The sequence below is a fragment of the Dendrobates tinctorius genome, unplaced genomic scaffold, assembly GCF_039654945.1.
Source record: "Dendrobates tinctorius isolate UK_male_01 unplaced genomic scaffold, ASM3965494v1 ptg000104l, whole genome shotgun sequence".
NCBI classification, from domain to species: domain Eukaryota; kingdom Metazoa; phylum Chordata; class Amphibia; order Anura; family Dendrobatidae; genus Dendrobates; species Dendrobates tinctorius.
The window spans coordinates 1,548,754-1,575,338 of record NW_027361772.1 but is presented as its reverse complement, the minus strand read 5'-3'; the positions used below and the strand labels follow the sequence as shown (position 1 = coordinate 1,575,338).

At 44.7% G+C, this 26,585-nt stretch overlaps 1 protein-coding gene across 1 annotated transcript in view; it reads right to left on the bottom strand.

Annotated features, from left to right (window-relative positions):
- Positions 1–9,487: 9,487 nt before the first annotated feature.
- LOC141100429 (zinc metalloproteinase-disintegrin-like 4a) overlaps positions 9,488–26,585 on the bottom strand; it is a 94,255-nt gene continuing 77,157 nt past the window's right edge. The window contains exons 13-14 of the mRNA XM_073588941.1: positions 12,869–13,046; positions 9,488–9,589 (exon numbers count right to left, since the gene is read on the bottom strand). Of these exons, the coding sequence (XP_073445042.1) occupies positions 9,488–9,589; positions 12,869–13,046 (280 nt within the window). The remainder of the gene's footprint in view (positions 9,590–12,868; positions 13,047–26,585) is intronic.

The following is a 26,585-nucleotide window of genomic DNA, read 5'->3' as shown; positions in this document are numbered from 1 at the left end:
CTGAACTACCCTATTGTGTGGGGTGCGAGTGTTGGAGCGTGGTCAGGAGCCTCCAACTTACCTGGATGGTGGGGCACCACACCTTAGGAGAAGGTGCAGTACCTCTGTGGTGACTGAGCCTCAGGGGCGCCACATTTTTAACAAAGTCATTAGGAGAAACTAAAACACACTACAGTGATTTTTTTTTTTTTTGCGTGTAAATTTCCTGTTGCCTATGTGTTTTGTTTTTTTGACCCAAAAGCAGCATAGACTAAATAGGTTAATTTTTGTACTTACTATAAAAATCCTTTCAGACTGAATACACTGGGGACTCAGGACTATGGTTATATATCCTGCTACTAGACACTAGGTAAAATAAAGTGTTGGTTCCTCATGGAGCTATACTTTCTCTCAGACACTAAGTAGCTCGGCTTAGTGCCAAAAGCAGAGCAATCCAAAGCAAAGAAAAATTCTGCAACAAGTAAAAGTCAGGAAACAACATGACCTGAACGCTGGAATTTGTCTAAAGCGGCAGATATAGCTACGAACTCCCTTTGGATTTATCATTTCTTCTGGTCACTGAAGACCTGTGGATCTGCAGCAGCCGCTACCTACACGCTCTTATCTCATCCTAACCAGGTGAGCATATTTCAAGATATACTGTCCTTTGTAACGTGGATAAGACCCTATTGCGCTTTTTGTCTCCCCCCCTTTTTTTGCAATAATCATGTACAACATGTAACACAACGAACAATGGTTCATTTACTGATCTCAATATTTGATAGCACAAAACAAGATTTATTCAATGACAACCATGTCATCATCTTCTGGAACATCATCATAACAATCCAAACTCTGAAGTTCCTGTGGAATTTCTTGTGACTCCATTTCTTTCAGAATCATTGGCCCATATCTCTCATGTCTAGCAATAGCACTGTCCTTAAATGAGCACTTCTTGTCAAGGTAGCCTGCTCGTAGTGCATTTGTAATGCAAGTGTCAGTGATTTTCTCCCATGAATTCTTCACCCAAGTCACAATCTCTGGCAGTTTAGGTTTCACAAAGTTTCCACGTTGATTTCTCTCTATTCTATTTTCAATGTAGTCATTGATTTCCACACGCAAATTGTCCTTGAATGGCTTGTTAATGGCGATATCAAGAGACTGGAGATAAGCCGTCATTCCTGCAGGAATCATTATTTGATCTATTTTTCTCTCATGAAGGAAGTTCTTCATGTCTTTGGTGCGGTGTGTGCTGGCTGCATTCCAGATCAGCATTCCTCTTTGGCTCCCTCGCATAACAAGCGGCAGCATTAAATCGACCCACTTCCTTATAACTGCTTGTGTGGCCCAGGCTTTTTCAGTTTCAAGAATATAAATGCCTGAAACACGTTCAATCTTGTCTTTCTTGCCCTTTGAAATGAGTAAAGGTGGGACTTTAGTGTCATCCAGACGCATCGCCAAACTACAGGTAACACATGCACTTTCATAAGCAGTGGAGGGAACGTACACTGAGGAGGCACCTTGTTGTTCAATTGTTGTTTGAGATGCTTGGCCCATAAACACTGCAGTTTCATCCATGGCAATCATGTTGGAAAGATTGTATTTAGAGAAGTCATCATCAACAAAGGTCTTGAATGCAAATCATAGTTTTGCAGCCCCAAATATTCCCATCATCCCATTGCAGCCCTCATCATCCCTTTACAGTCCCCAATACAGCACCCCCATCATTCCATTACAGCCCCCATCATTCTACAGTACAGTATTGCAGCCTCCCATCATCCCACATCATCCCACTGCAGCCTCCCATCATCCCGGTATCCCACTGCAGCCTCCCATTATCACAATATCCCACTGCAGCCTCCCATGTGTGTACCGTACACACACACACACCCTTACACAGACACACACACCCATACACAGACACACACACACACCCATACACAGACATACATACACGCACACACTTTCACTTTCTTACTGGTTTCCTCCTAGGTGCTGCTTTCAGTGCTTTGGTGGTGCAGGAGCCCTGGGCCAATCAGAGCGCAGGAGCCCTAGGCCAATCAGAGAGCAGGAGCCCTGGGCCAATCACAGCCCAGGAACAATCAGAGGCTATGGATGATGTCAGCTGGCCCATGGTTCCTGCGCTGTGATTGGCGCAGGGCTCATGGGCGAAGATCGGTACACACAGCTCCGAGGCTGTAATTAACTCCTGCGAACAGCGTGGCCGCAGTGGCGGGCACCGGACAGCGGGAGCGAGACACAACTGCATGCCCCATGCACAGAACAAGGTATGCCTTATTTTCGGGGGGGTGCCTTATATTAGCAGGAACAATGCTCCCCCTAGCATGCCTTACTTTAGTGGGGTGCCCTATTTACTGGTAAACAGGATAGGTGATGAAAATAACAGCTCTCCTTTGAGGTCATCTAACAGACTGTCAATACTCTACTTCCTAAGGTGGCATTAGCAGAAGGCTTAAGGCCCTTTTACATTTAGCGATGCACCAGTGATCCCGACCACGATACGACCCGGTCAGGATCGCTGGTGCATCGCTAAATGGTCGCTAGTGAGCTGCCACACAGGCAGATCTCACAGCGATGCAGCAGCGATACAGCGGACGATACTTACCTTTCAGACGCGGCGATGAAGACGTCCTCCCGCCCGCGTCCACACGTCGCTCGTCGGCGCCACAGGAAGCCCAGCAGGAAGCGCCCGACGAGAAATGGAGCTGCGCGATCAGCGATGGACATCGGGGGAACCGGTCGGAGGTAAGTATCACACATAGCGATATCGCTAGCAATATCGCTATAACGTCACAAAATGTCTCAAGTGGGGTACCACAGGGCACTGTCCTGGGCCCTGTATTGTTCAACATCTTTATCAATGATTTAGATGAAGGAATTGCGGGTAAACTGATTAATTTTGCTGATGACACAAAGCTAGGAGGGATAGCTAATACTAGAGAAGAGAGAGAGAGGATTCAAAAAGATATAAACTGGAGAAGTGGGCAGCAACTAACAGAATGGTTTTTAACAGGGAAAAATGCAAAGTACTACATCTGGGAAATAAAAATGAAAAAAGCATATACAGAATGGGAGGAATAGGGCTAAGCAACAGCACATGTGAAAAAGACTTGGGTATACCAATAGATCACAGACTGAATATGAGTCAACAGTGTGATGCAGCAGCAAAAAAGGCAAATGCAATTCTAGGATGTATTAACAGAAGCATACAGTCTAGAACACGTGAAGTCATTATTTCCCTCTACTCCTCTTTGGTCAGACCTCATCTGGAATATTGTGTCCAGTTTTGGGCACCACATTTTAAAAAAGACATCAACAAACTGGAGCAAGTTCAGAAAAGAGCGACCAGAATGGTGACCGGTCTGCAAACCCTGTCTTATGAGGAAAGGTTGCAGGATTTGGGAATGTTTAGTTTGCAAAAGAGAAGACTGAGAGGAGACTTAATAGCTGTCTACAAATATCTAAAGGGCTGTCACATTGTAGAAGGATCAACTTTATTCTCATTTGCACAAGGAAAGACTAGAAGCAATGGGATGAAACTGAATGGGAGGAGACACAGATTAGATATTAGAAAAAACTTTTTGACAGTTAGAGTGATCAATGAGTGGAACAAGCTGCCACGAGAAGTGGTGAGTTCTCCTTCAATGGAAGTCTTCAAACAGAGGCTGGACAGACATCTGACTGGGATGATTTAGCGAATCCTGCTTTGAGCAGGGGGTTGGACCAGATGGCCCAGGAGGTCCCTTCCAACTCTACGATTCTATGATTCTATTCTATGACGTTATAGCGATATCGCTAGCGATATCGCTATGTGTAAAACCCCCTTTAGAGTGAATCTGATAAAACTTGGTGAAGGTGTAGACAAGATAAGGCCACCTTGTCTTGAAAACAAGGAAGGGAGCCCAACAGGAGAGTGAAGCAAATGCAAATGAAGGTGATCACCACCAGAAATGCCATTTTCCTGGAAAGGAACTGTGGGGAAATGCATTAAAGCAGCCAGAAGGGAAACCCCTTTATCGCAGACAGAGCAAGGTGGAGGTCTCAAGGTTCTACTGGATGATTGAGAACAGGTGCACAATGGGATATTTTTTAATTAAACGTTGGCAGATTGCGGTTTTCGAGCCAATAGCATAGTCTGAACAACAGAGTCAGAAAGGTTTCAGAACATTGTCTTCAACAATCACAACGCTAAATTCAGGTGAGGTAAAGTGAATTGGAACAGAGCATCTTGTGAAAGTAGGTCATAGCTGGGATGGCATAGCATAGCTGGAAGTGGCAAGCACTTCTGTTTGCTCTTTTCCTCTCCATCGGGCCCCATTTGCACATACATATTTACATGCTTATTCATATTAAACACACATACCTAATATTTGTGTATGCTTATACAAACATGATATATGTCACACTTCTCATTGGTTCTACAACTGTGACTATGGTGGTGTAGAGTGGTTTAATGTGTTGATGCGGACTCCTTTTTTCTTCATTTAAGGTACACTATCGAGTTAGATTGATTTGGTAAACTATTTAATGAATTGTGATGTTCATTTTTTAAAAAATTTAAAATTAGTTTTTCTATTTTTTAGTTAGAAAAATTTTTTGTACATCCATATATTAAATGTATAATAAAAGTCAGATGTACTCTTATGATCTCCTAATATACAGATATTGTAAGGTAGCTACCAGGCACATAGTGGATGGGAGATATGTATCACGGAGGTGGATTTCCTCTGTGATGTAAAACCTGAAGTAAGGCTCTAGTATATAGTACTCAGAGAGGTGAATCAGCCATGACTGGGCTTGGTTTTAATGTGAGGAGCTGAACAGCTGGGTGGAGCAATGATTGTCAGTGCACAATGGGTTCAACACTAAGCATATCACTGTGACAAACACCCTCGCTCCCAAATGTTTGATTTGCTGCACCTAGTTCAAAAGTGGTTGCAGCTGGAGTCCTTTACCCCAACGCAGATGGCAGTGCGCGTTGTAATGGACTGGTGAACTGTCTTTCGAGGCCGATGATCACTTAGGTTGCCCAGGGAGATCCTCGAAACGCCGATGACTTGGTTGGACTGGTTGAAAGATATCTGAGGGTCAAGGGTTCCTTGGAGAGGCAACCCACTCCATCCTGGAAGTCCCATCAAGAGGCAGTTGCTCAAAAGAGGGTGAAGCATACAAAGTCCAAGGGGGTGTCAGAGGAAATGTGACGGCTCAGGTCATACAGCCGCCCGTTGTCTACTGACCACTGAGCAAATGGACTGTAGCATGGGATGCCGGTGTTCCTTCTACTCATATCTGACCTGCAGTGTGGACTGTCCACCTGATGAGGGGCCCAAAACTTTTCCCATTAACGTGAATGGTCGGTAAATGACTGGACTACTAGATTCAGGGAGTTTGGTGACCCTTGTGAGGACCACACTCCCTCTCCAACTGATACCTGGGAAGAAGGTGGGTGTCTGCTGCAGTTACGGGGATGCTAAAGACTATTCAGTGGACAGAGTGATCGTTAAGATGACCCGAGGTACAGAGTCCCATGAGGTCGATGTGATCCAGGATTTATTGCTTCCAATTATCATAGGCCGAAACCTTGTGTTGTTTTGGGACTTGTGGGGGAACAGGAGAGGCTTCGGTTTCATGGAAAAGGGATGGGTTGTCCTTGAACAAGTCTCACCAGAGTCTGACGGGTTTCCATTATGTATAATGGTGGGGGATTAAGAGGTAGTATCCCCTGAGGCCGACATTCCTGAGACTGGGTTGACCATAGAAAATTTGGGGTCTGCCCAATATAGTGACCTAACTGTAAATGAGGTGTTCAATAATGTAACCGTTATAAATGGCATAGCACAGGATGCTGGGGCTGACACCAGGTTTCCATGTTTTATGATGAGTGAGGACTTATTGTATCAGGTTACTAAGGTCAAAGAGAAAATAGTGGGGCAAATATTGGAACCAGGACCCCATAGATGGAGGGTGTTGGACTTGACCCATTCACATATCTTGGGTGGTCATCTGGGTGTTGACTAAACCCAAGAACGGGTTATTCAGAGGTTTTATTGGCCTGGATGTCACTGGGAAATCCTAAAGGTATTGCAAGACCCGTCTCACCTGCCAGTTAACTGCGGCGACCTCTCACTTCCGAAATCCACTCATGCCGCTACCCGTCATAGATGTGCCATATGAGCGATTTGCCATGGACCTGGTTGGTCCTTTTTTCAAGTCTGCTTGTGGGCATCAATATATATTGGTTGTCCTCGACTATACTATGCAATATCCAGAAGTGGTTCCCCTGACAAACTCCTCCACGAAAAGTATACCACGTGAGTTGGCTACCGAAAGAGATCTTGATCGACCAAAGAACCCCCTTTATGAGTAAGGTGGTGAGGGAGCTGTGTAAGACTTTCAAATTACACATTTACAGTATGTCATTTTGTCATCCCCAGACAGACAGCCTTGTGGAAAAGTTCAATAAAATCTTAAAGATTATGCTTAAAAAGGTCATAGAAAAGGATGGTCGAGACTGGGACTGTCTCCTTCCTTATCTATTATTCTCAATCCAGAAGGTTTCACAAGCTTCTTTCTGTTTCAACTCCTGTATGGCCAACATCCATAGGGTCTCCTTGATAAAGTAAAAGGGAACCTGGGAAGCTAAGGTCACGCTCCATCAGAGCATCATTAAGCACGTCTGCCAGATGCAGGAGAGAGTTGTGAAGGTAATGCCCATCGTAAAGGAACATCTCCTCCAAACACAAGAGGCTCAATCTTGGGTCTACAAACGGTCAGCCAGGATGAGGAAGTTAAGCCTCAGAAATCAAGTACTCATGCTTATTCCCACGGTAGATGGCATGTTTTTGGCCAAATAGCAAGGACGCCATGAGGTAGTAGAGAAGCTGGGTGAAGTGAACTACAGTGTTCATCAACCAGGAACACAAAAGCCATACCAGGTCTACCACGTCCATTTTATCAAGACATAGCAAAACAGGGACTCCGTTGAAACTCCATGCTTTCTGGTTAAGTCAGAAGAGGACATTGAACATGTCACCGTAGCTGTGACGCTGTCTTAAGCCCAAAAACCGCAGTGTCGGTAATTGCTGCAGCAGAACAGGGACCTGTTCTCCAATTTGCCGGGTTGTACATATGTCATAGAGCATCAGCTTCTGATGGAACTCCATGTGCGGGTGAACTTCATGCCCTACTGAATTCCCAAGGCCCAGCGAGAACTGATCTCCAAGGAAGTAAAGCGTATGCTGAGTCATTGACGAATCTAAGCGAGTGTGGTCTAGCCTGATTATCCTTGTTCCAAAACCAGATTGCAAATGGAGATTCTGCAATGATTATCGGAAGCTGAATGAAGTCTCTAAGTTCAACATATATCCGATGCCGCTTGTTGCTGAGCTGATGGAGAGTTGGGCCTGCAAGGTATATAACCCACCTTGGATCTCACAAAGGGATATTGGCAAATGCCCATGTCACAAGAAGCTGAGGGGAAGACAGCTTTCTCCACGCCCGATGCGTGCTTCCAATATGTCTGGATGCTGTTCGGACTGCAGAGAACTTCCACCACCTTCCAGAGGGCCATGGACCGGATCCTCACATCCCATAAGAATTATGCTGCAGAATACCTGGACAATATCGTAATCTTCAGCCCGAATTTGGGAAGTCATTTGGAAAAGGTACAGGCTGTGTTCGATGCTCTCAGAAAGGCAGGGTTCTCTATAAGTCCTAAAAAATTTGCTATAGGGAAAGAGGAGGGTAAATACATTGGATATGTAGTAGGTAAAGGTGAAATCAAACCCCTGATCAATAAAGTGGACGCAATCCAGAAATGGAGACGACTCTCAACAAAGCAAATTGGGGTCTTTCTGGGAATCATGGGGTACTACAGAAGGTTCATTCTAAACTTTGTCAAGGTGGCCACACCCCTGACCGACCTCTTTACGGGGATAAAATCAGTTATGACCAAATGAATTTCGGAGATGTAGACTGCATTTCAAGAACTGAAAGTAGCTCTGTGTAAGCAGCTGGGTCTTGTAGCCCCCGACTTTAAGAAACAATCTGTACTCCAGATAGATGCCTCAGAAGTCGGATTAGGAGCAGTCCTTTCTCAGAAGATACACAAAGAGAAGTACCCTGTTCTCTACCTGAGTAGGAAACTGTCAGCATGAGAGAAAAATATGCCATTGTAGAAAAAGAATGCCTGGCCATAAAGTGGGCGTGGATACATTGTGATAATATCTGTTAGAACAAACATTTAAATTAGTGTCAGTCCTTGCCCACTCAGGTGGATGAGGGAGAAAAAGGGGAAAAATGGTTTGCTACCCACTGATTTCAAGTCCTGCAGGATTTCATTTGAATGTGGAACATAGAGCTGGGAAGTTAAATGGTAATGCCGATGCTCTCTCGAGAATCCTGTGTCTAGTAGTAGAAGGTGCCCAGCTCCATGGTTTTAGGCAGAGGGGGGATGTATGTAAGGTGGCTGCCAGACACATAATGGATGGAAGATATGTATCACAGAGGTGGATGTCCTCAGTGATGTAAATCTTGGAGTAATGCTCTAGTAGACATACTACTAAGAGGGGTTAATCGGCCATGATAGGACTTGGATTTAATGTGAGCAGCTGAAGAATTGGGCGGGACAGCTGCTAACTTTATCTTCATACTGGAGTGTGGTTCAAATTGTAAAATGAGGCCTGTTTGTCTCACATGTTTGTGTGGAGGCTTGCATATGTCCAGGATTGTGTGCCTTTGCTAAAGGTCTGAGAAGCTGGACTGTAAGCCAAGCAGACAAATCCGCACTATTGAATGGACTCTTTACTTTATGCTTTATTTTATGCCGGACAAGTTTTATTTAAGTTTTTCTGTAATGTGGTTTATGCTGAATTAAATAACTCTGGCAGGCTTTTAAATAAAAACGGTTCCGGTGGTATCTCATCCCACTCCAAGCAAGTAGCATTGTTACAGTGTATAGAAAAGTATCCCTATATAACATTTCAATCTGCCCACAAAGAAATCTTCTGTTTAGCTTTTGAAAAAATTCTTCTATAGTTGGAGGTACAATCTGTAGCTCAGTGATAAAGTTTGTGTCAGTCATACTAGAGGTCATCAGTTTAAATTCCAGGAAAGACCACCTGAAGAAAAGCAAATAATTAACTATACAGTTGTGTTTAAAAGTTTGTGAACCCTTCAAAATTGTCCATATTTCTGTATAAATGTGACATAAAACTAAATCAGAAGTTGACAGTACAGATTACGAGTGTTTGCCACTCTTTTGGCATAAAAAATTGCTATGAGGGGGGAGAGAACGTTGAAGAAAACAAGGGGAATTGTCATAAAGAGGAGTACAACAAACTAGATATGAAAAGAACTGACAGTTAAGGAAAATAATCACTGGTGGGACATGCTGATTTGAATGTGATGATTTGCATTGTGTATATCTACAGAAAAGAAGATTTCTTCTGTCACCAGTGAGGCAACTACAAATTGCAGGGATTCCAAGCTAAATCTTTGGCTTGACAAATCGGTTGAATGGTGGTGACCAAGCCATCCTTTTTGAGAACTGTGAATAGGTTGGAGTATTATTCATGGAATCAATCTTTGTCTGGAATGGCAAACGAAGGGCAAACACAGTCATAGGTCAAGATAAAAACTATAGAATTTTTATTGATGCATAAATTTCATACAGACAAACAATTACAGATGGGGCTGGAAGATGTAAAGGTCATTCAAACCACATATGTGAGGCCCAGGGTAGGTATCTAGGAAGGCAGATATATAGTAATGTCATAGTACAGAAACCATATGTGCACAGTGGCAGAATAGAAAAGAGCCGCAGGTACGTGACAACATCATATAATCCAAGTAACCAGAGAGTCACAAACTATTCCATTCCATTAACTACATTCCCCCATTACTTGGGCGCCCAGGGCCACGGACCGGGTCACCGGCGCTGTGACACATTCCCCTGACATCGGCCCGGTACCGAGTACCCCACGGCCCTGGGAGGGCGACCCATTAGAGTCCCTGCAGCTGCATGTAGCTGTTAGACAGCCTCAATACATTCGGGGATTGCCTGTTTGTTAGAGAATCACCATATGTGTTGAGGCTGTCTAACAGCCGCAAATCATGCAGGGACTCGAACATAATATACGAACACTCCCAGCATGTTCGGATAACACATTATCAGAGCACGTTCATTCATCGCTAGTCCGGAGGTGGGATAGACCTACATGCAGTGGAGGACCTGAAAGTGGGAGGTTATAGTGAGACCATGGGATCACCAGGGCATTGGAGGCGATAGCAAGAGGAACAAGTGTCCAGGACACAAAATGAAGAACCCTGTGATTCATTCTGTCAGCAGATCAATATCCAAGGTGCCACAACTTTGACAAAGTGTCTAGGAAAGGATCATGGGATGAAGGGACCACTATTCTGTGCACAGCTATTCTCTTCTGACATAATTGGTGGCCTAGTTGAACCTTATTAGAATGTAGACTACTAAAAATGCAGAAATGTGGCTCTCTGCCCAGTTTAGGATCTAGAAGACGTCCCCTATAGCTGGTTTGATGAGTTCCCCCCCAGATGTTAAGTATGGAACCGCAGTTCCATAAGACGTTGATGGATAGGAGAGCTTCTGTTGACTCCAACAGCCTAGAACTGTATGTCAGAGGAAGAATCTGACAAAACAATACTTGTGTAGGACTTGACATTGGTCCGAGAGAAAGGAACAGCTTGCACATATTAGTACAGCAAACAGCTACAATAGTAAAGAAAAGACCTACCAGAGGAGAGACTGCTGGAGGACAAGATCCAGAGGGTGATGGAGGAGGGGGGAGGGATTTGTCCAATTTGGAAAGAAAATTCAATTGGAGTGTGTGACTGAGCAAAGGTGATTTTCTCTACAGATGCTAGTATCTTGTTGAACCAGATAGGCGCTGATTCAATAAGACTGGCATTTTGTACAATAGTCTTAATGAGGGACGTGCAGAAATAAGATTCAGCAAATTCATTAAGAAGCGCACACCTCTTAATGAGTTTGGAATTATCAGAGTCATAACTCCAGAAATGTTATTACTCCAGTGCACTCCACTGCAGAAGTGTCATGATCCAGCGGGATCTGACAATTTAAATGCATAAAGTGAACTTTTTTTCCTTTGGCTGTGTGCCAAAGTGTGTTGTGATTGCCCCCGGTGGCCATTAGAATTATTATACGTGGTGTTTCATTCTAAGTTGCCCGGTGGTGAGTGGTATCGCACCTTAGTTTTAGGGTTAATGTGCACGCTATTCTAAATCAGATGTGAGGCTCTATAAATTAGTCTCAGGGTTGTTCAATCACTGTTGGTGATATTGTGTGTTCATTTGGCAAGTAAGCTTGGGTGAGGAAGGAGCTGAACATGAGTCCTGCGCAGCCCAGCCAGAGGGGACGAATGGCAGCTAGGTGGTCTGCAAGAAGGGCTGGCATGGCGTGGTGGAGTCACAGTTTATGGTGTTGGCAGGAAGTGCTTGCATGGCTTGGTGGAATGACGACTATGGAGAGTTGCACTCAGCATGCGGGACTTGGTTGCTGAGAGCTGGACTCAAGCATGCTGGACGTTTTAGCAGAAGGTGAACTCATCTTTGGGACTCTGTTACTGGAAAGCTGCAATTGGTGGTGGACTCTGCTCCAAGGCTGCACTATGGTGAAGGATCCAGTTATGGTGATGGATCCGGGTGGAGGAGAAGATGCACACGTGGTGGTTCCCCTGTTTTGTCTTCTTTCCTCATGTGTGTTTTAGTGCAGTGGTGGGATTAGTTTCCACACTGACCAATTCCCTAGTGAGGGTTTAGGTCAGGGTGAGCTAGGGTTTTTAGGTTCCTGTTGCGCGCCCGGTGCGGAACCGGCATAGGGAATGTTAGGAGTGCAGGGACACTGGCTCAGGGGAGCTCAGGAGGTCTCCACTTCCCTATTCCCTATCGCAGGGCCCACCATTGTTAATATTTCCCAGGTTTCCCTTATTATTTAAATTCGCCTTACTGGAGGCGGGGTTTCCAGATTTACGTGTAATACCTAAATTCGCCTGTTGGAGGCGGCGTATCCAGCTGCACGTTTTATTATTTAAATTCACCCCACTGGAGGCGGTGTATCCAGGGTCACACGTGTCATGGGTTCGCCTTGCGGTACTCGCTGCGTCCAGACACACGTGACCATGACAAGAAGAAATCCTGGGGGTTTGAGTGACAGGCGGAATCGTTGCGTGAGAGGAACATTACTGTGGTGTACATGGTGTGTCCTCCCTGAGATGATGAGCAAAAGGTGAAATACATCCATGTTGCCTAAGAAAAAATTCTAAAAAAGAATAGAAAAAATAAGCAGTGTCCTAAGAAAGGTCATAGTCCACCAGCCGGAGCCAACTTATTTTGTCTTAGTGTCAAGTTTAATGGCAGGGTGTATAGCCACGGTCTTGTGTTGGCAGGTTCCCTTTAAGGGACTTCACAAGTAAATAAAAAGCCTGTAATAAACATTGATTGGTGATATAGAAAGTCAATTGGGGGTTGTTTACTTTTATTTTCATGTGACATTGATCTTGGGGTGGGTTTAAATGATCCTGTCCCACACCAAAAGATTATTTCACCCAAATATTCAGTGCTTTGCTGAATGGGTGGGTTATTCTCAGCCTGGTTACACTGTCTGATTATCAATGCTCATTCCTGATAATCATGCAGTGTAAATGCACCTTTATGCTGAGTAATTATCAAGAACAAATATTCTGTTTCCATGAATCCAATTCCGTTTTCTTGCACAAAAGATACAGAACTTACAAGTATAAAAAATAAAGCTTGGTGAGAACAGCCTTTCAATTAAGACAACATAAGTGGTACCAAAGTGGTCCTTACTCCTTACCTTGGGGTCACCACAGTCACACTGCTCCCCACTTTCAGTGAATTTATTACCACACACGGGGGGAGTCAGGAGTTGCGAGGTCTGCGGCATATTTGACATGCAGCCAGGTAAGTAAGTATAGATGAAGCTCCTCAGATCAGCGATGCTACAGCTGGAGAAGGCGTACGATTCTGAAGATCTGAGATTATAAAAACACATGGGATTATGAGTGAGGCTGTGTTCACATGTCCAGGAATCGGCTGTTAGAACAGATCCAGCAGAAATCAGTTGACAAAAAGATGTGCGGACACAACTTTTTTGTCCGTATAAAAAAAAAATGATTTCAACTGGATCTGTTTTTTTTAACAATCAAATCTATGGAAAACAGATTCATTGAAGAGTACTAAATTTAATTTCATATGTAAAAAAAACATATCGATGACGAAAAGGCGTTTGAGTGAATTAATTGGGATCATATGGTAGACACTATAATAAATTCAGAATTCAGGGACACATTTTGAAATCTATTATGGCCTTATACCCTTTTCCCTCTACAAAAGTCCAAGTGAACAATATATTAGCTAACTCGTTTTCCATCTACAACGAGACACATCAATATTTCCCATTAGTCTCACTCTTATTCGACCCACTCATGGAACCTTTTGCCGAAACCAAAGTGAACCTGTCAGCAGGATTGTGCTGAGTAACCTACAGACATTGTCAGGTTAGCACTGTTATACTGATTAAAATGATACCTGGATTGATGAAATCAGTCTTGTGGTTGTTTAATCTTTATTTGCAGTTTTCAGTTAATGGGATTCTCGTGCTTTGGGGCAGCATGTGAGCGGGGCTTGGTAGGTCTGTGGGCGGGGCTTGGTAGCTCTATGGGTGGGGCTTTATGTGGTGCTCTGCTTAAATATTCATCCTTATGGCTTTTGACAGGTCACTGATCTTTCAGTAACCTGCCCCCTATTTTACATACTAAATAGAATATGATTTGGGAAAAAAAAACACATCCATCAGGCAGGCGTCGGCGATGCTGTAGCATGATGTGGTGAATAAAATGCATATTTTCATTTTATTTAGACATATAGTTTTGCTTGAAAAAATGTTTTTTTATCAAAATTGCGCCAGTGGCCACAAATGCACAGTAGCATCTATTGCGTTCCTATAAATGCTCCTGCTCAGGCGGCGCCGCTGGCGCCTTTTTTCTAGAGAAAAAAAAATTAAGCTCCATCAAGATGGCGTCAGTGTTGCCTGCGCAGTAGCATTGTTAGGCAATAGATGCCACTGCGCAGGAGCAGCCGCTGGTGCCATTTTTATTAAGATAATTTTTTTTTTCAAACAAAACTATGTCTAAATAAAACAAAAATATGCATAGTATCCACCATATTAGAGCTGCCGGCGCCGGAACCTGCCTGAAGAATGGGAATTTTTATTCTTCAAGCCATATTATATTCAGTATGTAAAATAGGAGGCAGGTCAATGAGGGACCAGTGACATGCCATAAGGATGAATATCTAAGCACCACATAAAGCCCTGGCAACAGGCCGCCCAGGAGCATGAGCATATCATTAACTGAAAGCTGCAAATAAAGATTAAACAAACAACCACAAGACGGATTTCATCAACCCAGGTATCATTTTAATCAGTCGGCTGAAATACAGACTGAAAAGGCAGGTGTTGGTGGTACCAGCTGAAATACAAACAGGCAGGTACTAGCAAGAATTGACAAGAAAAAGCCAAGAATCAGCAGGTAGGGTTTGGGACGTTCAGATACTAGCGAAACTAGCAAGTACTAAAGAACAGAGAGACACATGAAATGAAATTAAATGTTTTCGAACCTGGAAAGGACCGATGAAGCGAGGCCCCAATTTATACGAGGGTAACTTGGGAAGGACATACTTAAACAACAGCCAGACCTTGTCCCCAGGAAGAAACAAAGGTGGATACAGGCATCTCTTGTCTATGTCTCGTCATCCATTCAGAAGATTTCAATAAGGTGGTCTAAAGCCCCCGTTACACATAGCGATATCGCTGTAACGTCACTGGTTTTGTGACGTAGCAGCGATATAGCTACATGTGATACTTACTTCCGACCGGCTCCCCTGCTGGTTATCACTGATCGCGTGAGAAGGTCCTGGACCATTTCTTGTCGGGCGCTTCCTGCTGGGCTTCCTGTGGCGCTGACGAGCGACGCGTGGACGCGGACAGGAATACGTCAGGATCACCGTGTCTGACAGGTAAGTAGCGACCCCCGACCCCTGCTATGTCGCTGGTGAGATCTGCCTGTGTGGCAGCTCACTAGCGACCACTTAGCGATGCACTAGCAATCCATATCGTTGTCGAGATCGCTGGTGCATCGCTATGTGTAACGGTACCCTTAGTGTCCTCTCGGATCTCAGAAAATCCCTTGGAAAGGGATTCAGCAGCAGGAATGTCAGAGTTAGTAGAAACAGGAAACGGAATATTGGGATGTTGACCGTAGGCCACTAAAAACTGAAATTAAGCAGATGATTCACTCACATGGTTGTTGAATGAAAATTCGACCCAATGCAGGAGTTCTGTCAAATCACTGTGGTGGGCATTGACAAAGTGCTGCAGGAAGTTCGTCAGGATCTGATTGACCCGCTTTACATAGGCACTGCATTGAAGATGGTAGGCTGAAGAGAAATCCAAAGTGACATTCAGTAGTTTGCAGGTAGCCCTCCAGAAGCCAGAAGTAAACTGGACACCTCTATCCGAGACTATATTGAGCAGTAAGCTATGGAGGCAGAAAATATGTTGAATAAACTTCTCTGCAAGCACCGTAGCAGATAGAAGACCGGACAGTGGAGTGTAATGGACCATCTTGGAAAAGTGATCCAAAACCACCCAGATGACGGTACCCCCGGACGATACTGGAAGATTAATGATGAAATCCATAGCAATATGCTGCCAGGGAGCAGATAATATGGGGAAAGGAAGTAGTCAATCGGTCAGAAGCTGTTTTGGAGTTTTGTTCTGGGCAAGAGGGAAAGGCAGAGATGAAATCTGCAATATCCTTGCGCAGGGTTGGCTACCAATCATGTCGGGAAATGAGGAAAGTCGTTTTCTTCTGTTCGGCATGGCCAGCCAACTTAGGCAAGTGTCTCGAGAAGGACCTGCTTCCTATCTGGTTCAGCAGTTTTTCCGGATAGGAGCCGAAACAAATCCAATGGGGAACAACTGTAATTATTTTGAAGGGCTCAATTATGTGAGAGAGTGCATCCACCTTGACATTCTTATCACCTGGCTGGAAATGTAAACTAAAGTTGAAGCGGGCAAAGAACAGAGACCACCTGGCTTGTCATGGATTTAGCTGTTGTGCGGACTGCAAATATGCTAGATTCTTGTGGTCAGTATAAATAACCACCAGATGCATATCTCCTTCAAACAAGAATCACCACTCCTCCAGAGCCAGTTTTATCGCTAACATTTCTCGATCGCCTATCGTGTATTTTTGTTCTGCCGCTGAGAAGATTTTGGTAAAGAAGCCACATAAGACTTCTGGGTAACAACAGCTCCGCCCCTGAAGAAGAAGCATCCTCTTCCAAAAAGAACTGCTTATTATTGTCCAGCAGATGCAGCACAGGAGCTGAGGAGAAGGCTTGTTTCAAAGACACAAAGGTGTTCTCTGCCTTTGGAGTCCATATCTAAGGGTTGGCCTCCTTGCTGGTCAGAGCAGAAATAGGAGCAGTCCGAGAGATGAAATGTGGAATGAACTAGCGGTAGTAATTTGTGAATCTAAGAAATCAATGTATAGCTTTCAGACCGTCAAGACGGGGCCACTTCAATACGACGGACACCTTCTTGGGATCCATTTTCAGGCCGTTCTCAGAAATGATGTACCAAGAAACAGAAGAAAGGTCTAACTGAATAAGTACTTTTCATGCTTGGCATACAGACAGTTCTTCCTTAGTCTCTGCAGAATCTGGCGAACACCCCTCCGGTGTGAAGGCAGATCTGGAGAGAACACTAAGACTTCATTTAAGTAAACAACACGATACTCATAATGACCATCACGGGTGTTAAAACGTGTCTTCCATTCCCCACACTGGCATATTCGGATTAGATTATGTGCCCCCATCCTCCAAAGTAGAGTTCAATGAAGACTCAGGAAGCTTTAAGACGATCAAACAAATTGGAAATGAGAGGTTGACGATATTTATTCTTGATTGTTATTTGGTTTTGGTTGAACCCCCTATAATTGATACAGGGTCGAAGTGAACCGTCCTTTTTCTTAGCGAAGAAGAATTCCGTTCCAGCCGGGGAGGAAGACTTCAGGATAAATCCCCTGGCAAGATTCTCTTCAATAAACTCGGACATTGCTTGGGTCTCAGCCTGTGACAGAGGGTAGATTCAGCCTCATGGAGGGGAAGCGCCTGGAAGGAAGGTCGATAGTGCAGTCAAACTACCTATGAAGTGGTAGCATCTCAGCCTCTTCCTGCCAAAGACGTCAGCATATGTCCAGGTAAATTAGATGGAGATGTCAGAGGACAAGCAGGACGAATGGGAACTAGACAACTCTCGTGGCACTCCTGTCCCCAACAGAGTATTTCAACGGATTTCCCATCCAAGACAGGCTTGTGTTTTTGCAGCAATGGCAGATCTAGAAGCAGAGGGTGAGAGACTCGACAGCATACAGAGAAGCATACCCGAAGTTCCACAGGCTCGGTAACTAAAAGGATGGTCTTGGAAAGAGGCTTTCCATCCACCAATGAAACTACCAACAGATCCTGTAGACTTTGGATCGGGATTTGATACTGCTCCACAACGGGTCTTTGAATGAGATTTCCTGCAGAACCTGAGTCCAGATAGGGTGACTTGACAAAACGGATGTTGTCATAGGAAACGGATACCGTCAGTCAGTGAATGAGAGGCGTGATCATTGTCCAAGGTAGCCTCTCCAACAGACCCTAGACCAGGGGTTTCAAACACACAGCCCCAAAGCCCGCATGCGGCCCCTGAGGTTGCTTCATGTGACTCACAAGCACTGTAGACCCCTTATCGATCCCTGCCTGGTCCGGGGCTCCGCCAACAGCAGCTTTCTATTTCATCTGAACTCCAACCAGGACTGTGAGTTGGCAGTTCTCTGTGCCAGCTGTGAAGCTGACAGCTGGAACAGAGAAGCTGCAGCGCGTCAGCTCTCAGTATTCAATTGTAATCGCTTCTTTCAGAGGCGAGTACAATTGAAACTCTGACCGCCGGGTCAGAGCAACTCCAGCACCGTGATCAGGTCACTCGCCGGGGCCCAGAGGCATACATTGGTGGTAAGTGCTCCATGTTATTGGAGCTGAAGACTGGAGGGTAGGTGTGATTACTGTGTGTGTGGGGTATTAGGGTCCCGTTTCACTTAGCGACGCACCAGCGATCCCGACAACGATGCAACCTGGTAGGGATCGCTGGTGCGTCGCTAAATGATCGCTAGTAAGCTGCCAAACAGGCAGATCTCTTCAGCGACGCAGCAACGATCCAGTGATCAAACACAGCGATGCACGCTGGCCAACCGGACGCCGACGACGAAAAATTGGCCCAGGACATTCCTGCACGATCAGCGATATCCAGCAGGGGGGGGTAGGTCGCTGCTGCGTGTCACATGTAGTGAGATTGCAGGCGAGATCGCTGTTGCGTCACAAAATTGGTGATGCATTAGCGATCTCGCTATATGAGACGGGGCCTTAACTGTGTATGTGGGGAGTATTTACTGTATTTACTGTGAAGGGGTATTACTGTGTGGGGGGGAATTTACTGTGTGGGGGTGTATTTACTGTGTGTATGAGGATATTTACTGCAGTGGAGGGAGGTATTTACTGTGTGGGTGAAGTATTTACTGCCATGGTGGGAGGTATTTACTGCCGTGGGGGGTATTTACTCTGTGGGGGTATTTACTGTGTATGTGGGGGAGGTCTTTACTGTCTGCAGGGTATTTACTGCCTGGGGGGTATTTACTGTGTGTGGGGATGACTTACTGTAACAGGCAGGGGGAGATTTACTGTGATGGGGAGTATTTAGTGAAACGGCCCTGGGGGAGATTTAAAGTGATGGGGGTATTTGGGGTAACGGGCTAATTATTTATTCAGTGTAGGGCAGATATTTTCATTCAGGAGCATCATAATAACACTGCTATCTTTAACCCCTTCACCCCCAAGGGTGGTTTGCACGTTCATGACCGGGCCAATTTTTACAATTCTGACCACTGTCCCTTTATGAGGTCATAACTCTGGAATGCTTCCATGGATCCCGGTGATTCTGACATTGTTTTCTCGTGACATATTGTACTTCATGATAGTGGTAAAATTTAATTCAGATAACTTGCGTTTATTTGTGAAAAAAACGGAAATTTGGCGAAAATTTTGAAAATTTCGCAATTTTCCAACTTTGAATTTTTATGCCCTTAAATCACAGAGATACGGCACACAAAAAACTTGATAACTAACATTTCCCACATGTTTACTTTACATCGGCACAATTTTGGAACCAAAATTTTTTTTTGTTAGGAAGTTATAAGGTTTAAAAATTGACCAGCGATTTCTCATTTTTGCAACACCATTTTATTTTTACGGACCACATCACATTTGAAGCCACTTTGAGGGGTCTATATGATAGAAAATACCAAAAAGTGACACCATTCTAAAAACTGCACCCCTCAAGGTGCTCAAAACCACATTCAAGAAGTTTATTAACCCTTTAGGTACATCACAGGAATTTTTTTGAATATTTAAAAAAAAATGAACATCTAACTTTGTTTCACAAAAAAAATACTTCAGGTTCAATTTTTTTTATTTTACCAAGGGTAACAGGAGAAATTGGACAGCAAAAGTTATTGTGCAATTTGTCCTGAGTACGCTGATACCTGATATGTGGGAGGGAACGACTGTTTCGGCGCATGGCAGAGCTCAGAATGGAAGAAGCGCCGTTTGACTTTTTCAATGCAAAATTGGCTGGAATTCAGATCGGACGCCATGTCACGTTTGGAGAGCCCCTGATGTACCTAAACAGTGGAAACCCCCTACAAGTGACCCCATTTTGGAAACTAGACCCCCCAAGGAACTTATCTAGATATGTGGTGAGAACTTTTAACCCACAAGGGCTTCACAGAAGTTTATAACGTACAGCGGTACAATTAAAAAATCATATTTTTTCCACAAAAATGATCTTTTCACCCCAATTTTTATTTTCCCAAGGGTAACAGGACCCTAAAAGTTATTGTGCAATTTGTCCTGAGTACGCTGATACCCCACATGTGGTGGTAAACCACTATTTGGGCGCATGGCAGAGCTCGGAAGGGAAGCAACGCCATTTGACGTTTTTGGCTGGAATTGAGATCGGACACCATGTCGCGATTGGAAAACCCCTGAAGTAGCAAAACAGTGGAAACCCCCCACAAATGACACCATTTTGGAAATTAGACCCCCTAAGGAACTTATCTAGATGTGTGGTGAGCTCTTTGAGCCCCCAAGGGCTTTACAGAAGCTTATAATGCCCGGGCATGAAAATAAACAAATCGTATTTTTTCCACAAACATGATCAATTAGTCCCCAATTTTTTTATTTTCCCAAGGGTAATAGGAGAAATTGAACCCCAAAAGTTGTTGTCCAATTTGTCCTGAGTATGCTGACGCCCCATATGTGGGAGAAAACTACTGTATGGACACACGTCGGGGCTCGGAAGGGAAGTAGTGACGTTTTGGAATGCAGACTTTGAGGGAAGGTTCTGCGGGTGTCATGTTGCCTTTGGAGAGCCCCTAATGTACTTAAACAGCAGAAAGCCCCCACAAATGACCCCATTTTGGAAACTAGACCCCCTAAGGAACTTATCTAGATGTGTGGTGAGCACTTTGAACCCCCAAGTGCTTCACAGAAGTTTATAACGCTCGGACGTGAAAATAAAAAAATCATTTTTTTCCACAAAAATGATATTTTTGCCCCCAATTTTTTATTTTCCTTAGGGTAACAGGAGAAATTGGACCCCAAAAGTTGTTTTGCAATTTGTCCTGAGCAGGCTGATACCCTACATGTGGGGGTAAAACACTGTTTGGGCACATGGCAGAGCTTGGAAGGGAAGGAGCACCATTTGACTTTTTCAACTTAGAATCGGCTGGAATTGAGATCAGACTCCATGTTGCATTTGGAGAGCCCCTGATGTGCCCAATCAGTGGAAACCCCCAATTCTAACTCCAACCCGAACCCCAACACACCCCTAACCCTAATCTCAGCCCTAACCCTAGCCCTAGCCCTAACCCTAGCCCTAACCCTAGCCCTGGACCTAACCCTAATGGGAAAATGGAAATAAATACATTTTCTTTTAATTTTATTATTTTTCCCTAACTAAGGGGGTGATAACGGGGGGTTTGATTTACTATTTATGGCGGTTTTTATTTTTGGCAGCTGTCACACGCTAAAAGACGCTTTTTATTGTAAAAATAGTTTTTGCATCACCACATATTGAGAGCTATAATTTTTCCATATTTTGACCCACCGAGTCATGTGAGGTCTTATTTTTTGCGGGACGAGTTGACGTTTTTATTGGTACCATTTTCTGGCACGTGACATTTTTTGATCGCTTTTTATTCCGATTTTTGGGATGCAGAATGAACAAAAACCAGCGTTTCATGAATTTCTTTTGGGGGGGTGCGTTTACACCGTTCCGCGTGCGGTAAAATTGATAAAGCAGTTTTATTCTTCAGGTCAGTATGGTTACAGCGATACCTCATTTAGGTCATTTTTTTATGTTTTGTCGGTTTTATGCAATGAAAACTATTTTATCTAAAAAATAATTTTTTTTGCATCACTTTATTCTGCGAGCTATAACTTTTTTATTTTTTCGCTGATGGTGCTGTATGGCGGCTCGTTTTCTGCGGGACAAGATGACGTTTTCAGCGGTACAATGGATATTTATATGCGTCTTTTTGATCGTGCGTTATTACACTTTTTGTTTGGCAGTATGATAATAAATCATTATTTTTTGCTTCGTTTTTTATTTTTATTTTTTAAGGGGTTCACTAAAGGGGTTAACTAATGGGACAGTTTTATAGGGCGGGTCGTTACGGATGCGGCGATACCTAATATGTGTACTTTTATTGTTTTGTTTTTTTTTATTTCCAAAAAATGGATTTATTGGGGGAATTTTTTTTTTTTTTCTAATTTATTTGGCGATTTTTTTAAAAATTATTTTAACTTTTTTTTATTTTTTTTTTAACTTTATTACATAGTCCCAGGTGGGACTTCACTGTCCTGTGACAGATCGCTGATCTGTCACATCACAGATCACTGTGACAGATCAGCGATCTGTCACAGGCACTACTGCAGACTTCCTCATGCCTGCGCTTTGCAGGCACTGAGGAAGCCAGCTCCCTGCAGGCCCCCGTCGCCATCTTGGATTCGGGGGCCTGTAGGGAAAGAGACCCCCGCAGCAGCGCTGCACATTGCGCTGCTGTGGGGGGCTCAGGGAAGCACGGAGAGAGCCCCCTCCCTGCCGATGCTTCCCTTTAACCCCCGGTACACCGTGATCATGTTTGATCGCGGTGTACAAGGGGTTACCGTGTCGGGGGTGGTCCGTGACCGCCCCTGACACATTGTGCCAGGTGTCAGCTGACACCCGGCCGCGATCAGCAGCGCTCACCACGTGGGCGCCGCTGATCGCGCTAGACGTACTATCCCGTCCATGGGCATAGGGGCCCGGGTCCCATGGACAGGATAGTACGTCTGATGTCAGAAAGGGGTTAAGGGCGTCGTGTGGGGATGTGCTGCAGGAGACTGGAGAAGATGGAAGTCTGCAGAGACGGCTGTGGATGAGAAAACTCATCATGGCGTCTGAACAAGTTGAAGAAGGAAACAAAGAACGACTAAGAGACGTCATTTAGAAGGTACCTGGATGTAAGTGTTTTTATGATGCAGACTAATTTTCATATTTTTATTTGTTAGGAGCATTAAAGTGGTTGTCCAACTTTGTGATGAATCTGCAGTAATTCTATGTGACTGCAGACTTCTGAATTCTCACAGTGCGCACTGCACGCCGTCAGGATTCTCTCAAGCCCGCCATTTGCATATATACAGTCACGTGAGAAACAAGACATGAAAATGAATTGAGCAAGTCCGGACACATCTAGATGGAATGTGGCCAGAAGTATACAAATCACATACTTGTGCAAGGGAGAATCCTAAAAGAGAGCAGTGCATAGACTAAGAATTCAGAAGCCTGCAGCCACCTATAGTGACTGAAGACTTTTTTTTTTTTTTTTAAACCAGTTATTTTTATTTAGGTTTCAAAAGATTTTAAACAATAAACAGTGGATATCAATATACATGTAACAATTCACATATCTTGTAGTAATACAATCAAAGCCATCCCCCCCTCCCCCAATACTCCTTATGCCGGGTATACTTGAGAGTCTTAGCAATCATATCACCGCCATCCAGGCGGACCATATTTTTTCGAAAGTTCTTTCACCATGCCTTCACCTGTAAATGCTTTCCTCTAAATACATTACCGTACGTGTCTGAGCAATAAATTCCCTCCTAGTGGGGGGTTCCGAATCCTTCCATTTTCGTGCTATTAGTTTGCGTGCCACATACAGCAACCTCGCTATTGCCACTTTGTAATGTTCTGAGACAGGTATCCCATCCACCTCCCCCAAAACACACAGCACTGGATTCCTGTCGAGCGTACATGCATAAGCTCTCTCAATTTTGTTGATAACGACCAGCCAGTATGCCACCAGCCGCGGACACGACCATAGCATGTGTAACAGTCCGGCCTGGTCTGTGCCACATCTAGGGCAGCTAGAGTCTCCCCTCAAGCCCGCCTTGAATAGGACCAGCGGTGTTTTGTATGTTCTATGTATTACATATGATTGGGAGAGCCGTGCCTGCTCGCTTAGAGAGATCTTCGGGACATATTCAAGAATAGCCTCCCATTGTTCTGTTGTGAGGGTACCCACCTCCCTCTCCCATTTACTCTTTGCAGTGAGGTGATTGTCCCCCAGATAGGAGTGTAGTAGATCATGATATATGCTCGATATAACTCCCCTCGTCCCTCCCTTCATACACACAAAGTCTAGTACAATGTCGCCCTGAACCGTCATGGCTCCCAATCTACACTGTGCCCTCCAAGCATGTCGAAGCATATAGTATTGAAACCCCCATACCGAAGGCAAATCAAATTCCTCTCTCAATGTCTCAAAGGTCTTCAGGTCCGTTCCACTCTGCAGCTGGCACACATATCTCACTCCTTTCGCCTTCCAATTGCCCATTTGATGCAGTTTATTAAGTTCCGGCAGATGCTCATTGTCCCACACCAGTGAGTACCTAGTCAGCTCATCCACCCCTCTGATCCTTTTAATGGTGTCCCATACCTTCTGAATCATGCCTATGGTAGGATATGGTGCTCCCAGTTTCTTAAAGGTACCATCCTCTAGACCCTGGATAAGTGGGCGTCTCCCCGTCACATGTACCAGCACCCGGTGAGCTGCTCCTCCACAATCGAGCTCTCTCCATCCCCTGACATGCTGGCCCTGTACTGCCAAGAAATAGACCCATGGATTTGGTGCGGCCAGTCCTCCCTCTTCCTTTCCTTTTTGCAGAGTTCCAAATTTAATCCGTGCCTGCTTCTTGCCCCATATCAAGGATCTGAAGATAGAATCAATGCCCCGAAACTGTTTTTTTGGTAGCCATATCGGCGAATTGTGCAAAACGTACATTAGTTGTGGCATAAGGACCATCTTAATCAGGTTAGTTCTACCCGTTACCGTTAAAGCCAATTTGCACCATGCACCTATTTTCCCTTTAAATTTCTCTAGCAGAGGAACCAAATTCAGACCCGTGAATCGGGACAGTGGAAGAGCTACCCATATCCCTAGGTATTTAAACTGTGAAACTAGCTGGAGTTGTTTCCCCCTCTCATCTACACTCACTGGCCACTTTATTAGGTACACCATGCTAGTAAGGGGTTGGACCCCCTTTTGCCTTCAGAACTGCCTCAATTCTTCGTGGCAGAGATTCAACAAGGTGCTGGAAGCATTCCTCAGAGATTTTGGACCATATTGACATGATGGCATCACACAGTTGGCGCAGATTTGTCGGCTGCACATCCCTGATGCGAATCTCCCGTTCCACCACATCCCAAAGATGCTCTATTGGATTGAGATCTGGTGACTGAGGAGGCCATTTGAGTACAGTAAACTCATTGTCATGTTCAAGAAACCAATCTGAGATGATTCGAGCTTTATGACATGGCGCATTATCCTGCTGAAAGTAGCCATCAGATGTTGGGTACATTGTGGTCATAAAGGGATGGACATGGTCAGCAACAATACTCAGGTAGGCTGTGGCGTTGCAACGATGCTCAATTGGTACCAAGGGGCCCAAAGAGTGCCCAGAAAAAATTCCCCACACCATGACACCACCACCACCAGCCTGAACCGTTGATACAAGGCAGGATGGATCCATGCTTTCATGTTGTTTACGCCAAATTCTGACCCTACCATCCGAATGTCGCAGCAGAAATCGAGACTCATCAGACCAGGCAACGTTTTTCCAATCTTCTACTGTCCAATTTCGATGAGCTTGTGCAAATTGTAGCCTCAGTTTCCTGTTCTTAGCTGAGAGGAGTGGTACCCAGTGTGGTCTTCTGCTGCTGTAGCCCATCTGCCTCAAAGTTCGACGCACTGTGCGTTCAGAGATGCTCTTCTGCCTACCTTGGTTGTAACGGGTGGCAATTTGAGTCACTGTTGCCTTTCTATCAGCTCGAACCAGTCTGCCCATTCTCCTCTGACCTCTGGCATCAACATGGCATTTCCGGCCACAGAACTGCCGCTCACTGGATTTTTTTTCTTTTTCGGACCATTCTCTGTAAACCCTAGAGATGGTTGTGCGTGAAAATCCCAGTAGATCAGCAGTTTCTGAAATTCTCAGACCAGCCCTTCTGGCACCAACAATCATGCCACGTTCAAAGGCACTCAAATCACCTTTCTTCCCCATACTGATGCTCGGTTTGAACTGCAGGAGATTGTCTTGACCATGTCTACATGCCTAAATGCACTGAGTTGCCGCCATGTGATTGGCTGATTAGAAATTAAGTCTTAACACACAGTTGGACAGGTGTACCTAATAAAGTGGCCAGTGAGTGTATCTCCTCCGCTTCTATTGCTCTATCCATAGCCATGACATAAGACTTGTGCCAATTTATCTCCAGTCCCGAAATGCACCCAAATTGTGTAATTACATCCATCGCGCACCCCAGTGTCTCTCCTGCACTTTCCAAAAACAACAGGATGTCGTCAGCATACAATGATATTTTTTCTTCCAGCTTCCCAAATTTAACTCCGACCACTCCCCTCTCGGCTCTGATCTTGGCCGCCAGGGGCTCCACTGCCACCGCGAACAATAGCGGGGACAGCGGACACCCCTGCCTTGTGCCCCTATGCAAGTCAAACATCCCGGACTGTTCTCCATTCACCTTAACTACCGCCTTTGGGGATGAGTACAATAACTTCACCCAGGCCATGAACGCGGGGCCGAATCCCATCAGTTCCATGATTTTCCATAAGTATTGCCATTCCACGCTATCAAATGCTTTCCTAGCGTCCAATGACATCACTATTCTCCTGCCACCATTATCAGCAGGCAGTTGCATATTAAGAAATAATCTTCTTAAGTTAACAGCCGTGGAGCGGTTAGGCATAAAGCCCGACTGGTCCTCGTGTATAATGGTATGCGCA